Source organism: Gekko japonicus, unplaced genomic scaffold, assembly GCF_001447785.1.
Source record: "Gekko japonicus isolate JY-2015 unplaced genomic scaffold, Gekko_japonicus_V1.1 scaffold1360, whole genome shotgun sequence".
Classification (NCBI taxonomy): Eukaryota; Metazoa; Chordata; class Lepidosauria; order Squamata; family Gekkonidae; genus Gekko; species Gekko japonicus.
The window spans coordinates 137,869-153,093 of record NW_015165281.1 but is presented as its reverse complement, the minus strand read 5'-3'; the positions used below and the strand labels follow the sequence as shown (position 1 = coordinate 153,093).

Here is a 15,225-nt window from a genome sequence, read left to right as displayed (position 1 = left end):
TCTCTCTCCTCCCTTCCCCCCTTCTCCCTCCGGCTGCGCCGCTGTTATCTGTCCTGTGTCCTTGAAGGTCTTACTCTTCCTGCTCCTAGCTTCCCGCTGGGAATGTAACTGTTGCTTTTTGCCCACGTCTTTATTGTATCAGGGGGTCATGTATGAAGGGGGTATATCTGTTCGTCCAAATCATTAGCTCGCCATTCCTGACACAAGTGTGTCCGTGGTGTCCTGAGTACTAGCTCTCAATAAACTGAAACTTCTGAAGGAACGTTGTTTGTGTCTTGACTGGGAATCCTGACACCAGCAACCCATTACTGCAAAGCATTATTGCAGAGCAGAGCAGAGCCGATCACTCCCTGGGAGACAGCAATGCCTGCCATTCTACTAGTTAGAGTTGCGAAGCCATCCACATGTGTTAGTGCCAGTCCATCAGCCACATGGAGTCATCTAAGGCTATACGGGGAGCGCCTGGCTCAGTCCCATGCCTGCACTGCTCAGAGCCGGGGGTGATAATCGGTATTCTTGGATCCTGTTGAAATTCCCCATTGACTTTGGAAAATGCCACACTGCCAGTGAAGAAGCATCTAATTCGGCCTTCTGCTACCCAATGAGGTTATCTTTCTGGTTTCACTCTTCACTAATGACTAGTAGCTGTCCATAAATACGGTACATATCTTTCCATCCTCCAAGAATTAAACTCCTTGTGCTAATAGGATCTGCGGTAATGAATCCGAAGGTTAATTGTGTCTTGCATAACGCATCTATTGTCCACCTTAAAGCGCTCTTCACTCTTACTCACAGAACACAACAGCCTCAGGAAACAGATCTCAAGAGAAGATCATGAGGCTTTTTAAAAAAAGGAAAAAGTGAGACGCGCACATGCAAAGCGGACACACTCTGGACCAAATGTGCTGGACGGACACCCCTGAAAGACAGACTGGCTCTTTAGAAGGCAAGAAAACCCCTTTCCCTCTATCCTATAAAACAGGGGTGTCGAACTCATTTGTTATGAGGGCCGGATCTGACATAAATGAGACCTTGTCGGGCCGGGCCGTGTGTGTCATAAAATGTAATGCAAGATAGCGGAGATATAAACTTTATAAAGGACACAAGCACAAAGACTTTTTTTTAACTTAAAATAAAAACATGCTTAAAACATTAGCTCTGTAAGCTGCAAACCTAATTTTGATTTATCGACATTCGCCACAGAAATCTCATGCTCAGAGTTCTGAGTCTAGGACCCAGGTCAAAACATGAAATGGCTGAAGGATTAAGGGAGTCTGGCGAAGCAAGCGATAATGCAGCAGCAGAACTGGAAGCAGGAGATGGCCAGATGGGAGCCCTCCGGGGGCCTGATCCGGCCTACGGGCCGCATGTGTGACACCCCTGCTATAAAAGCTCTATGATACACCGATCTTGAGCAGTGAATTGTTGTTGTTGGTCACTTATTGCCCAACGGACAAAAGGAGTAAAAAAATTTTTTGCAACTACTAGAGTTCTTTCTGGATCCCTGTCAGTGAGTAAATATGTTACTAGGTCAAAAGAGCTTATACCAGAATGAGCTGGCAAACATGGTGAAGGCAAGAAAAACCGCCCGCTACCAAAGATACCAACTTCCTTCTCTTGGGACACAGGTTAGATGGGATTCCAGAGAGGAGGACAGAGAAGAAAGTGAACGGCAGATGTACAAGAGACACACAAAATGTTCACGGGGCTCAGACCGAGGGAGAAGGACGGGCTCCAAGCGGCTGCTCAGAAGCACTTTAGGAACAGATTCGAGGAATTCTTTTCTACCTGACTCAGCAGATTCGTGCCACTTACATGGAAGAGACACGAGGCAGGAGGCCACTGCTCTTTGACGTCATGAGCCGTTTGCACAGGAGGCCCAGAGAGGGACAGTCTGGGTGCAAAAGGACGTGGCTCAAGACCGTCGCACTCAAGAAGGCAAACCAGCCCTTGAATGAATGGCCAAGGCTGAAAGCTGTTGTGTCAGCTTTTTGCTCCAACAGGATAGGTTTCCATGTTGTGTGGGTTGTTAAAACATAAGCCACATTCATATATGCAACTCCACCACCGGCAGTCGAAAGTGGTATAGTCTAGGAAGGACTATACCATGTGCTAGGAAGCACTATACCACATGCTATTTTTTTTGCAACAGCTGACGGTACCCAAAGCAGCATGACCTTTAACAGGAAGTTGCACCTTTGCACCAGCAGGTAGAAGAGGTACTTGTATAACATCCCACACAGTGATGGAATAAAACCGAGACTGAAGGCAAAAATATTGAGGCTATCGCCACCAGGGGGACAAGACTCAATCAGGATGGGAAATGTGTGGAACCTGCGGGGAAGGGGGGAGAGCAGTTCCCTTAGGCAGAATGTGGCAAAACAGGGCAGAGTTGGTAAGAATGCCACTTTCTTGCCAGGGACTCCCTTATGCTTCTTCTAGTGTTCTGATCTCACCCCCAGATACTGGTGGCATACACAAAGCAGCACCGTTAGCAAAGACAGGAAATGTTGCTTTTCCAGCACCAGTCCTCTATGGAGAATCTTTGCTAACCCTGGTGGGTCTGTTCCAATGCCCCCTCTGAGCTGTGGCGTCTTGTGAGCAAAAATTCTAATCTGTGAGCCACTGGCATTCAAGTTGGGAGCGAGCGATTTGGCTGCTGCATGAATTAGTTTGCTCTGGAGCCCTCCTTCCTCAGCCGAGACAAAAAGGTGTGAGCCGGAGGCTAAAAAACTGTGAGCTGGCTCACACTAACTCAGCTTAGAGGGAACACCAGCCTGTTCGACCACTCCACCCTCGCCCCTTAGTACCTGGCATTTACATAGCACTCTGGGCGCTTCTGAAGTGCTTCACATTCCTTATTGTTGCAATCCTTTCAATAAACCTCCATATAGTAGACGGGGGACGGAGGGGGGGGGGACAGAGGTGACATTTGAACTGGAGGCTCCCCAGGGTTCATCGCTTGGCCTCCGCCACTCTACCGATGCCGGTGAACGAGCCCCGGAGCCCCCAGTGAGGGGGAAGTAGGAAGACTTCCCCACTAAGATGCAGGGACAGAGGGAAGGAAAAGCCCCAGCTCACGGCACTCTCCGTCGGGACAGTGCCGCAGTCGAGAAGGACGGAGGTGCAATACACAAGGGAGCTGACGGGGAAGCTGAGGCCGGAAAAGTGCCTGAGATACTCACATTTGGGCTGGTGAATACTCCAGGGCATAGACTGTACTGACAACACTGAAAGACACAACATGGATATACTTAAGAGACAGGCCGGAAGACAGACAGCAGTCCCCTCCCCTCCCCGCACGCCCCTGCTTCGTTTTGCTGCTGCTTTTGAAATTTTCCTTTAAATGTACATTTCCTTTTAAATGACGAGCCCCGTTCCGCCCCACCCCCACCCCCACCCAATTGCACGGCCATTTGGTTCTGTGCTTGGAAGCTAAGTGGGACTCCAGTGGACGAGGGACTCTACTCCGGGCGCGTAACTACAGTGGGGCATTTTTTGGGGGGGCGCCCCCTTAATTAAAAGCCCTCCCCAAATAGCCATGCCAGAAACCTTATTTTTGAGGAGAGACCCCGTGTTGCTTGCCCTCGGGCTTCCCTCTCCCTCCCACTGTGGAATTGGGGGGGGGGGCATCTTGGGACCTGGGAAAAGAGAGCGCAGAAGGCACTTAAATGCCTTCTGAGGGCAACTAAATGTCCTCTGAGCTGTTTTTTCTTAGAGACTGAGGGCGCTCGCTGCCCAGTCCCTTGAAAGGAAGGGCTAGAAACAGGCTCGGAGCCTCCCCCTTTCAAGACAGGTGTTCAAATTGATTTAATTAACTATGGTTTAACTGCTCCCCTTAAAAATGTAAATGCCCCCTCCAAACAAAAGAAATCCTGGCTACGGGGCTGCTCTGCTCCTAGGTAAGGCACTGAAGGTCGGCTTCATGTTTTAGGAGGAGTGTTTAACAACCCAGCTAACATTGGGGCACGACCCGGTTAGGTGGGCAGACCGAAGCAGCTGCCACTTAGCAAGGCAGAGGGCAAAGGAAGCGGCAATCCAGCCCGCGGGCACTTGCAATGGACGTCACTGTAGTCCTTTTAAGGGCAATTCGACATATTCAGGAAAGCTCCACCATATTACTTTTTCTGCCTGACTTCGCCGCAAATGTGTAGAGCTTATTTGTTGGCTCGTTTTAATGTTCTCCCCTCTGCTATTCTTGAGGGGAGATATGAGAAAATCCCTTATTCAGTCAGGTTTTGTGGATGTAATAGAAGAGAAATAGAAACTGTTGAGCACGTACTCTTACACTGTAAATTGTTAAATGACATTCGAGCGGAATTTATAGAAGCCCCCCTTAGGTTGGTAGCAGGCCAGCCAGATAGAATCAAGGTACATTATCTCCTTGCTTCACGAGATCCGGAGATCATTGAACTGACCGCCAAGTTTCTTCATGGTTTTATAAAACGGAAGAATGACCCTGATCAGATTAATGAGTCTTCATTTATAATTTTAAAAACTCAATTTTAAGTTTAGAATTCAAATTTATTTTACGATTCAGGCATTTTTGTATGGCCAAATCTATCTTGTGATAACTTGTGTTATGTTATAGGCCTGATATATCCTTGGAATGGTTTTACCACAATTATCTATTTTATAATTTCTATTGGATTGTATTAATATTGGGAATTGCTTCTAATATTGTATGCCAATAAAGGTATTTGACTTGACTTGGAAATATTCAGGAAAGGCAAGTGGTACAGCCCTCTTGGGACTGTACTGTTTCGGAATGGGCTCAATTGCTCGCCCACATTTAAAAAAAAATCTGTTCAGAACTAGCACATGAGAAGGCTATTTCTATGTGCAAGAAAGGATTAAAACATGCCCCCCCCCACATTCTGAAAGTGGAACATTCCCCAGAGGGCTATACCAACTGCTCATATTTTACGCTAGGACCAGTTTCTAATTAAAGGCAACTATATTTTGAGCTGTCGGCTTCCAAGAGACAAACGACACTTCTGCACTGGCTCCCTTTCCCCAGGATACAGACGAGTTCTTGCTCACCTTTTGAAAACGGTGTCCTCTGCGCCTGCAGTCGGATCTTTACCACATCCAGAGGGGTTACTGAAACACACAACACGGAAGCATTGGGATACGCACAGCAGATAAGACCAGGTGTACCCCAGCCACTTATGGGGTTTCAACCGGAAAAGAGGGTTGACAGATGTCACGCAGATTACCATGAAGGTCTCTGTACCACCTCTGCCGTTCGACGCGAGCACAGTAACGGTACAACAGAGGCTGGCATCCCCTTTCCCACCTCCACCTGCAGAGAAATGCAATATTTCTTCTGTACCTCCTTCCCAGGCAAATTTAGTTAAAGGGAAGAGCAGCAACGGGAGACTTGAATTTCAAGGAGACTCAGTTCCACTGCGCTCCACTCTGGCAAATGGTCACAGGTATGAGGACACAGCACACAAGGAGTTTCCTCCCACACAGGTTCGGTGGAGGACAGGGAGGAACGCTGGGAATTATACCAAGGAAGAACTTCTTGCCCAGGGAGAGGGGACACTGTTCCGAAATTACGTTCAGAAGAGCCTTCCCTTCTGCTGTACTTGAAGGAAAATACAAGAAAATTCCTTTCACAGAAAGGCTTTGTACCTGCCTGTTAAGGGAGGTTGGGACTACAGAGCACATGTCTTTTATATGCCCGTATTATAAGGGGGCGCGTAATGAGATCATCACTCCGTTGACTGAAAAAATTCCGGGCCTTTCTGAAAAAGCTAGACTCGAGTTTCTTCTGTCTGATAGAAATCCCAAGATCACCTACCAAGTAGCCGGTGTGCACAAAAGCTTATGCCCAAAACAAAACTTTGTTGGTCTTAAAGGTGCCACGGGACTCAAATGTTGCTTTATTGCTTCAGACCAACATGGCCAGGGAGTTTCCCCCCCGTTTTTTTCCCTGAAGCCTTTTTGTTTTTTCCCGAAAAATTGAAAAAAGAAAAGAAAAAAATGATTATGGAACGTTTTATTTTAACATGATGAATAAAATATTTTAAGACAAGGTGTTCAAATATTTTCCAAATCATTTCATATATATATATGGTATCAGATTGATCTAATTTCTGTCCACTGAGGACAAGCAAGTCCTAGGTTACAAACTGAACTCTCCAATGCAAGAACAAGATGCATTTCTTCCTTTGGGAGGTGCGATTGTCAGAAGAAAATAAAAAAGTTTCAATTTTGTTTTTGCATGTGGGTGGGTATTCTGTTTGTAATAATTGTTTGGATACACTATATTTTTAATATGCTAGTTGTGATAATTTCATGCAAAGTAAAAATGTTCATAGCCATATTTTATGTTCCTAAAGTAACAGAATGACTTTCAATCTAGAAAAGACAAAAGAAATGCTAATGTAGCATTTTTTTCAATTTTTCCAAACATTTCCGTTCCCCCCCGAAAAAAACCGGGTTTTTTTTCCGAGCTTCAAAATTTCCGGAAATTTTACATTTCTACCTGAATCTAACTAGGATATTATGATAGGGCACAGAAGATAAAGCGACTAGAAACACCAGGCAGATTTCTATGACTCAGAGGAGGAGGAGGAGAAGAGGAGGAGATTGGATTTATACCCCGCCCTTCACTACCCAAAGGAGTCTCAGAGCGGCTTACAAACTCCTTTCCCTTCCCCTCCCCACAACAGACACCCTGTGGGGTAGGTGGGGCTGAGAGAGCTCTGACAGAAACGGCTCTTTTTCAAGGACAGCTCTTATCAGAACTACGGCTTGCCCAAAGTCATCCAGCCAGGTGCAAGTGGAGGAGTGGGGAATCAAACCCAGTTCTCCGAGATTAGAGTCCGTGCACTTAACCACTACACCAAACTGGTGGTTAATACAAGGGCCCATACACAAGCCATGTTTACATACCTAGTAAACTAGTTACGCCATCGCTACCCTGTGTGCCCGATTTTTAAATCTGCAACCACTTTTTAAAAATCATGATATGACGTAGACTAGGTGGCCAACACGGCTGATACGGCAGGATGTGAGCGTTCACACTGAAGAGAAATCGGGATTCTCTGAGGCTGTGGAAGGGCTGTGGCTCAGTGGCACAGCGTCTGCTTGGCATGCAGGAGGTCCCAGGTTCAATCCCTGGCACCCTTTCCAGTTAAAAGGACCAGGTAGTGAGTGATGGGAAAGGCCTCTGCCAGAGACCTTGGAGAGCCACTGCCAGCCTGATTGGCAATACTGACCTTGATGGGACAAGGGTCAGATATGGTACACAGCTGCAGGAGTGGATGTCTTCACGATGCTGGCTAGGCAGCCGCCAGTGTTCACACAGCTGAACATGAGAACGCTCACGGAAGAGCTATCAGAATTCTCCAAGGCTTTGGCTCAGTGTTAGAACCTCTGCTTGGCATGCAGAAGGTCCCAGGTTCAATCCCCGGCATCTCCAGTTAAAAGGACCAGGCAGCAGCTGATGTTAAGGACCTCCATTGGAGACCCTGTCTCAGTGGCAGAGCCTCTGCTTGGCACGCAGAAGGTCCCAGGTTCAGTCCCCGGCATCTCCAGTTAAAAGGACCAGGCAGCAGGTGATGGGAAGGACCTCTACTGGAGACCCTGTCTCAGTGGCAGAGCCTCTGCTTGGCACGCAGAAGGACCTCAGCCTGAGTCCCCAGAGAGCCGCTGCCAGTCTAACTAGGCAGTACGGACCACGATGGACCAAGGGTTTGATTCAATCTAAGGCAGCTGCGTCTGTGTTCGTGTGTTCACCTTTTGGCTCATACAACCCACCCACCTTGCCTAAGGCAGCACCCTGTAATGGGCTGAGTCCCTTCACAGCATGAGGCCGCTTCACGAGGCACGTGCTCAGACACTTCGGCACGCACCCCGGTCGGGCAAGGCAGGGCACCTACCAAAGAGAGATGTGAAGAGGGCCCCGGTCCCAGACGCCAGCATCTGCTGCATGGGGGTGATGCCCCCCAAGGGACACTCCGACGGATTCTCGGCCATCGTGCTGCTCACCTGCAAGACACAAAGTTAAGACCCCCGCAGTCATTGACAGCTCCAGGGTACCTTCTGCCGTGCCCACAATTCCAGGAGCAAACCCTGCAGCGGGAAGACATCTCAATGCCGCCTGCCGAGCCAACCCCTACCGCACCTCGGCCCCAGACAGACGGAATGTGGAAACAAGAGGCAAGGAAAAGAGGAAGACCCGACGCGAGATGGAGTGACTCAGGGAAGGGAGCCACAAAGGCCTGCCGCTCGTGAGACCGGTGCGAGGCTGTTAATGAAAGGACGTTCTAGAGGACGTTAATTCATAGGGTCGCCATAAGTTGGACCAGAACCAATGGGTGAAATTAAATCAGAAGAGTTTTCGGCTAAACATTAGGAAGAACCTCCTGAGAGTTAGAGCGGATCCTCAGTGGAACAGGCTTCCTCGGGAGTTGGTGGGCTCTCCTTCTTTGGAGGTTTTAAACCAGAGGCTAGATGGCCCATCTGACAGCAATGCGGATTCTGTGAACTCTCGCAGATCGCAAGAGGGAGGGCAGGAAGGGCTGCCTCAGTGCTTAGGTCTTGTGGCCCTTTTGTAAACGCCCAGGGAAAAGCCACATTGAGGTCAGGAAGCAATTTTTTTCCAAGCCAGCTTGGCTGGAGATCCTGGAAGTCTTTTGTCATCTTCTGGGTGTGGAACAGGAGTCATTGCGGGGGTGTGTGTGTGTGGGGGGAAGGTATTTGTGAATTTCCTGCATTGTGCAGTGGGTTGGACTAGATGACCCTGGAGGTCCCTTCCAACTCTATGATTTTAAGTCAGAAGAAGAAGAGATTGGATTTATACCCCGCCCTTCACTACCCAAGGGAGTCTCAAAGTGGCTTACAAACTCCTTTCCCTCCCCCCCCCACAACAGACACCACCCTGTGAGGTGGGCGGGGCTGAGAGAGCTCTGACAGAAACTGCTCTTTTTCAAGAACAGCTGTGCCAGAACTATGGTTTGCCCAACGTCATCCAGCCAGGTGCAAGTGGAGGAGTGGGGAATCAAACCCGGTTCTCCTAGATTAGAGTCCGTGCACTTAACCACTACACCAAACGTGGCAGCCCTTAACACACCCGCAGAGCTCATTCAGAGCACATGGAGCTTGGCCTCGAGCCTTCCAACTCTGCAAAATCCAGACTGCACCTTATCGTCCAAACAGCAACTGGTTACGAAATTACACATAAAGAGGCAGAAAGGAATCTTTGTAAGGCACCTCCGTCAGGCGGAGGAAAATTAAAACATTCTTTTTTCAGAACACATGGAAGGAAATTAAACCTGCCAGGGGCGAAAGGCTTTGCCCTGCAAAATTACAGCCTTGCCAGTTGCAGGTAACTACAAGCCCGGGCCCTCCACTTGCCGAGGGAGCACTCTGCTCGCTTAGCATCCATTATTGATGAAGCTTTCTTCTCTAAACGACTCCTCCTTTCTGTTGCACGGAACAGCCATGAAATTGGATCCAAATTTTTGGGTATCACAGGCAACTGCCTACATTAGCGTGGGTAATTTAATTGTTCTCTGGGGCGCGGGCGCATTCCTTGTGCCAAGTCTCCTCGATTCCTGCGGCAACCCCACCCCACGGCCGGCGCTCGTTCACCAACTACTATCAGCAGTGCTGCAGAAAGGAGAGGTCCCTCTTCCGACAATCGGCGCCTTAGAACGCAGCCGGATGAAGCTAGCTGAGCACTGATAACAAGAAGGCTCTGAGCTCCTTGCAAGAACGGATAAAAAGGTCCCATACGACCCCCACTTCATTTGTGGAACTCAATTCTCTTTAAGAACATAAGAAGAACCCTCCTAGATCAGACCAGTAGTTCATCTAGCCCACCAACCTGGGGCCAACTGGTTTATTCTGAAGGGCAGTCGGGTTAGAACAGATAAAAGGAAGTCCTTCTTCACCCAAAGAGTGATTAACACATGGAATTCACTGCCGGGGGGGGGGGGCCCTACAAGCATGGATGTCTTCAAGAGGGAATTGGATCAACATATGGAGCAGAGGTCCATCAGTGGCTGTTAGACAAAAGGTATAGGTAGGAACTCTCAGGCTGGGGCAAGTGACGGTCTGCATTCTTGGTGCTTGGGGGGGGGGGGGTGGGAGGGCTTCTAGTGTCCTGGCCTCACTGCTGGACCTCCTGATGGCACCTGGTATTTTTGGCCACTGTGTGACACAGTGTTGGACTGGATGAGCCTTTGGCGTCTCTTATGTTCTTATGTTTTTAAGGCACAGAGGCTGAGGCCTTCCCCTGATGTTGCCTGGTATTCAGGCAACTGGTACTGGTATTCAGAGGTCTGCACCTTCTGAATCTAGTGATTCCCTTTACTCGTCATGGCTAGTAGCCACGGATGGACCTCCCCTTCATGAATCTGCCTAACCCCCTTTTAAACCCATCTAGTGTCGTCACCATGACTGCACCCGCCAACCAATTCCCCAATTTAATTATGCACTGGGTGGTTAAGTGTGCGGACTCTAATCTGGGAGGACCGGGTTTGATTCCCCACTCCTCCATTTGCACCTGTCTGGATGACCTTGGGCAAGCCGTAGTTCTGATAAGAGCTGTTCTTGAAAAAGAGCAGTTTCGGTCAGAGCTCTCTCAGCCTCACCTAACTCCCAGGGTGTTTGTTGTGGGGAGGGGAAGGGAAAGGAGTTCGTAAGCCCCTCTGAGACTCCTCTGGGTAGTGAAGGGGGGGGTATGAATCCAATCTCCTCTTCTTCTTCCGTCCATCCTGCACTGATTGCCCAACAGCTTCACTGTGTGCTCCCCCGAGTCCCAGTATTATGGGAGAAGACGACACGACTTCAGGTTAACAGGACAGTCGCCATGCAGAGTTACACCAGCCTACGCCCATTAAAAATCAATGAGTTCAGGCTGGAGTAACTCTGCATAGCGACTGTGCTGCAATAGTTCTTAGTTCTTTATTAGTTACAAACATAGATCAGTCACGATCGACACTCGTAGTTATCAGCACATCTGCAAACAATAAAACTTCCCAGCAGCCTGGCAGGCTGATTTCAATAGCAGAGACAATGAAGAAGAAGGCCTGACCAGCCGCTTCCTTGTTGATCTTGCCGAGGGGCAAAATTTGGCCACCTTAGAGGTGGTTTTGTTAGAACAATATGAAAGGGGGGAGAGGGAGATATTAAATTCATCAGATCTGCCTGGAAAACTTAACAGAATTGGAGTTATTAAAAACAGTAATAACACGGGAAGCTGCAATGGTATATACTGAGTTCTTTGCAAAACCTGACGTTTTGATTTGGGATGGGACCAAGTGGGCTGCAGGAAGAGAACCATCAGCTAGGTGGGGCAGCGGAAGCACTCGGCCGGGAGAGGCCTGAACGCTGCCGGAACCGGACAGGCGGGAACACTGAACTTTGTCAGTCCAGAACTCTGTTAACATGACTGGCACAGTGCAAAGGCTATCTGTTCACGTTATTTATACTCCGCTTTTCCCAATGCAATGGGACTCAAGGTGGATTGCACAGAACGAGGCAGTACAGTCAACGGCATGAGACATGGAATAAACAATGAAATAGGATTTGGGTCCCAGAACCAACCAGAAATCTAAAAAAAAAAGAACAAAATGAACAATCAAAGCAAAGCAGAAGTGTTATTGTGACACGTTAAAGCAGGGGTGTCAAACGTATGGCCCGGGGGCAGGCCCCCCGGAGGGCTTCTTTCAGGCCCGCAGTGGAATTGGCTACCTTCTGCTTCTTCTTCCAGTTCTGCTGCTGCATCATCGTAGGTTTGCAGCTTACAGATACACACCTGAACAGCATACTCAGGATTGCAACAGCACAGACATTTTGATGCAGTAATTCAGAGCAAGAGGTGTCAGTCATCAGACATGGCTAAATAAAAAAAATATTGCAAGAGTGCTAATGTTCTAAGCATGTTTTTATTTTAAGTTAAAAAAAACCCTTTGTGTTTGTGTCCTTTATAAAGTTTATTATATCTCCGCTACCTGGCATTACATTACATGACACACATGGCCTGGCCCAACAAGGTCTCATTTATGTCAAATCCGGCCCTGATAACAAATGAGTTTGACACCTGTGCATTAAATGATGCGAAATTATATAGGAGGATTCAATTTGCAGCAAACTATACACAATATTATAGACCTGAGTCCCTAATAATTTATCCAAGTAACTTCGTGATGCCTTTTGGCACCAGTGCGACTCTATTGCCTGCACAGAAAAAGTCCTCTAGAATAATTGAGAACCAAGTTTGAGCCCAGCAGCACCTTTAAGATCAACAAAGTTTTATTCTGGGTATAAGCTTTCGTGTGCAGAATAAAAGAGTCAGTACTAGCGGCTCTGAATTTCTTCCAAGATTTTAGAATCGCAAGATACACCCGCGCCCTTAAAGAAGACTCTCCCGCTATTGAGGATCTTTCCCATTACATCCTTGATTGCTCATTGTATATCCAACCTAGGCTAAAATTTCTCTCTAGTATTTTATCTGTTTTAAGCTTTTATTCACACCCTGAGAAGACTGTATTTTTGTTAGCTGATTCCAATGTTAATGTATCCTATAGTATGGCTATATTTGCCTTGGCCGCAAAGAAAATACGGTCCAACGTTGTTTCCAGGGGTACTAGTTAATATTTATCTTAGTGGGTATGCTGTGATTTAATTAACCGTTCATAACTTTGGTTTTACGGTTTTATAATATTTTAGATTGTACTCTATTTTACATAATTATCTATGTTTTATAGTATTTTTCTGTTTTTGGATTGTAATGGCCTATGGCTAAATATAATAAAAACCTCCTCTCTCTTATACCCAGAATAAAACTTTGTTGGTCTTAAAGGTGCCGCTGAGCTCAAACTTGGTTCTGCTGCTTCAGACCAACATGGGTACCTCACCTGGAATAATACAGTCTTTGCACAGTTTGCGGAAAGCCAGGGGAGTCTTACAGACCTCCCCAGACAGGCCCTTCCACAAGGTGTGATCTACAATGGAAAAGGTACACATCCAGAGAGTTGTTAATCTGACCCAGTGCCAGGATGGCGTCTGCGGAACCCCCTGCTCAGATGAGTGAAGCTGACGCAGGGGCACACAGGGGGAGAGACTGCCAACCAATGCTCCCTCTAAGCTGTGGAGTCTCATGAACAGAGATTCTACTTTGTGAGGTCCTGGCATTAAAGTTGTGAGCCAGCGATTTGGTTGCTGCACCAATTAGTTGGCTCTGGAGCCATCCTTCCTGAGCTAAGATCTGTGAGCCGGAGGCTAAAAACCTGTGAGCTAGCTCACACTAACTCAGCTTAGAGGGAACACTGCAGTGCCAACCTGCTCTGAAAAGCTTCTTGGAGTTGAGAAATTGGCCGGCGTGGCAGCAGGCACAGCGGCTGGCTTGAGACAGGAACGATCCAAGGCCAGGTGCTCAAACACAGCCACGGAGCCACACGTCGGCCCGGCGTTCACATTCAACCTTCCGCCACGATCCTTTTCTGCTTCCTCACCCCGGTTCCTGCAGCATCATCATTTCTATATCGTTTTACAGTGTGAGGAGGGGAGGGAGCGACAGACTTCTTATCTTTTTTATTCTCACAGTTACCCTTGCGGGGGGGGGGGTTATGCAAGGCTCACAGCAGTGCTGTGCTGGCTGCACTTTCTCTCTCCCCCCCCCCCGCCTCTCCCTTGTCCACGTTTTGCAGCTTGCACTTGGCCAATGTCGCCTTCCCCTCCTCCACCGTGCAATGCTGCTCCAGCCAAAAGGACAGCCCGGCGTGTTTGGGCCTCCTCCAACACCAGGGGAAGGTATCCGGCCCCTGCCCCCAGCATCTGCAATCTCCCCCAATCAAGCATAGAGAGGAGGAAAGTCACTTACTCTAAGACATCGCAGTGTCCTCTCTCTGTCCTAAGAGGAACAGCCCAGAAACTGCATGGGTTCTGCTCTCAAAAGGGCTGGCCGTCATTTGAGATTTTTAAAAAAGTATAAGAACGTAAGAGGAGCCAGTGTTGGGTCAGGCCAATGGCCCATCCTGTCCAACCCTCTGGGTCACACAAGTGGCCAAGAATACTAGGTGCCATCAGGAGGTCCAGCAGTGGGGCCAGGACACTAGGAGCCCTCCCACTGTTGCTCCCCCTCCCCTCCAAGCACCAAGAATACAGAGCCTCCCTTGCCCCATCTATACCTTGTGGCCAATAGCCACTGATGGACCTCTGCTCCATATGTTGATCCAATTCCCTCTTGAAGCCATGCATGCTTGTAGCCCCCACCACCATGCAGTCATGGTGACGACACTAGATGGGTTTAAGAGGGGGTTAAGGCAGATTCGTGAAGGGGAGGTCCATCCGGGCGGAGATTGGACCGGGAGGCGTGCCGACGCAACGACGCAGCGTGGCGGAGCCAATAGGACGAGTGCCGGAGCTGCGGTCGTTGCACAGCTGCGCACCATGAAGACCTCGCCTGAATGCGTCGCTGCAAAATAATCGGACCTGCACCGAGACACCATCACCCGGAGGTGGAGGAAAAAAGCCCATCACGAAGAGCCGAGAGACGAAAGAACGACGAAGTACAACAAGAGCCCTGCTATCCGGGTGCCGGTAGGCATTCACCCTCCCCCCGTGTATTGTGGCCCTAGATAGGAAATGTAAATGTCCATGTAAACTGCTCCGAGCCTTCGGGAAGGAGAGGTATAGAAGCCGAATTAAATAAATAAATAAATAAATAAATAAATAAATAAATAAATAAATAAATCCGTGGCTACTAGCCATGACAAGTAAAGGGAATCACTAGATTCAGAAGGTGCAGACCTCTAAATACCAGTACCAGTTGCCTGCATACCAGGCAACATCAGGGGAAGTCCTCAGCCTCTGTGCCTTAAGAACATAGAAGCCAGTGTTGGGTCAGGCCAATGGCCCATCCAGTCCAACACTCTGTCACACAGTGGCCAAAAAAACCAGGTGCCATCAGGAGGTCCAGCAGCGGGGATAAGCATATGGATAAGCTCCATATGCTTATCCAATTCCCTCACATGCGTGTGTGGGGGTCTATGGGTCCAACTCCCTTACTGAGAGATGGGATGCACCATCTTTTAAAGAGCAAATGCTTAAATGGTCTGTAAACATAAATAAGGAGGTGACTATGTCATCTTGGGAATACTTATGAAAAAATTCTATTAAAATATCAACATGTACTAATGTTAAAGAAAACTGCTATAAAATGATGTATAGGTGGTACATGACTCCAAAGAAAATAGCAAA

The 15,225-nt window shown here is 48.2% G+C and overlaps 1 protein-coding gene across 2 annotated transcripts in view; it reads right to left on the bottom strand.

Moving 5' to 3' along the window:
• Positions 1–15,225, bottom strand: part of LOC107109641 (solute carrier family 25 member 39-like) — a 54,206-nt gene that overhangs the window by 25,133 nt on the left and 13,848 nt on the right. The window contains exons 2-4 of one of the 2 annotated variants that reach the window (XM_015410313.1): positions 7,896–8,004; positions 5,044–5,103; positions 3,186–3,230 (exon numbers count right to left, since the gene is read on the bottom strand). In XM_015410313.1, the coding sequence (XP_015265799.1) occupies positions 3,186–3,230; positions 5,044–5,103; positions 7,896–7,992 (202 nt within the window). In that variant the 5' untranslated portion in view covers positions 7,993–8,004. The remainder of the gene's footprint in view (positions 1–3,185; positions 3,231–5,043; positions 5,104–7,895; positions 8,005–15,225) is intronic. The other variant, XM_015410314.1, reaches the window with a different exon arrangement.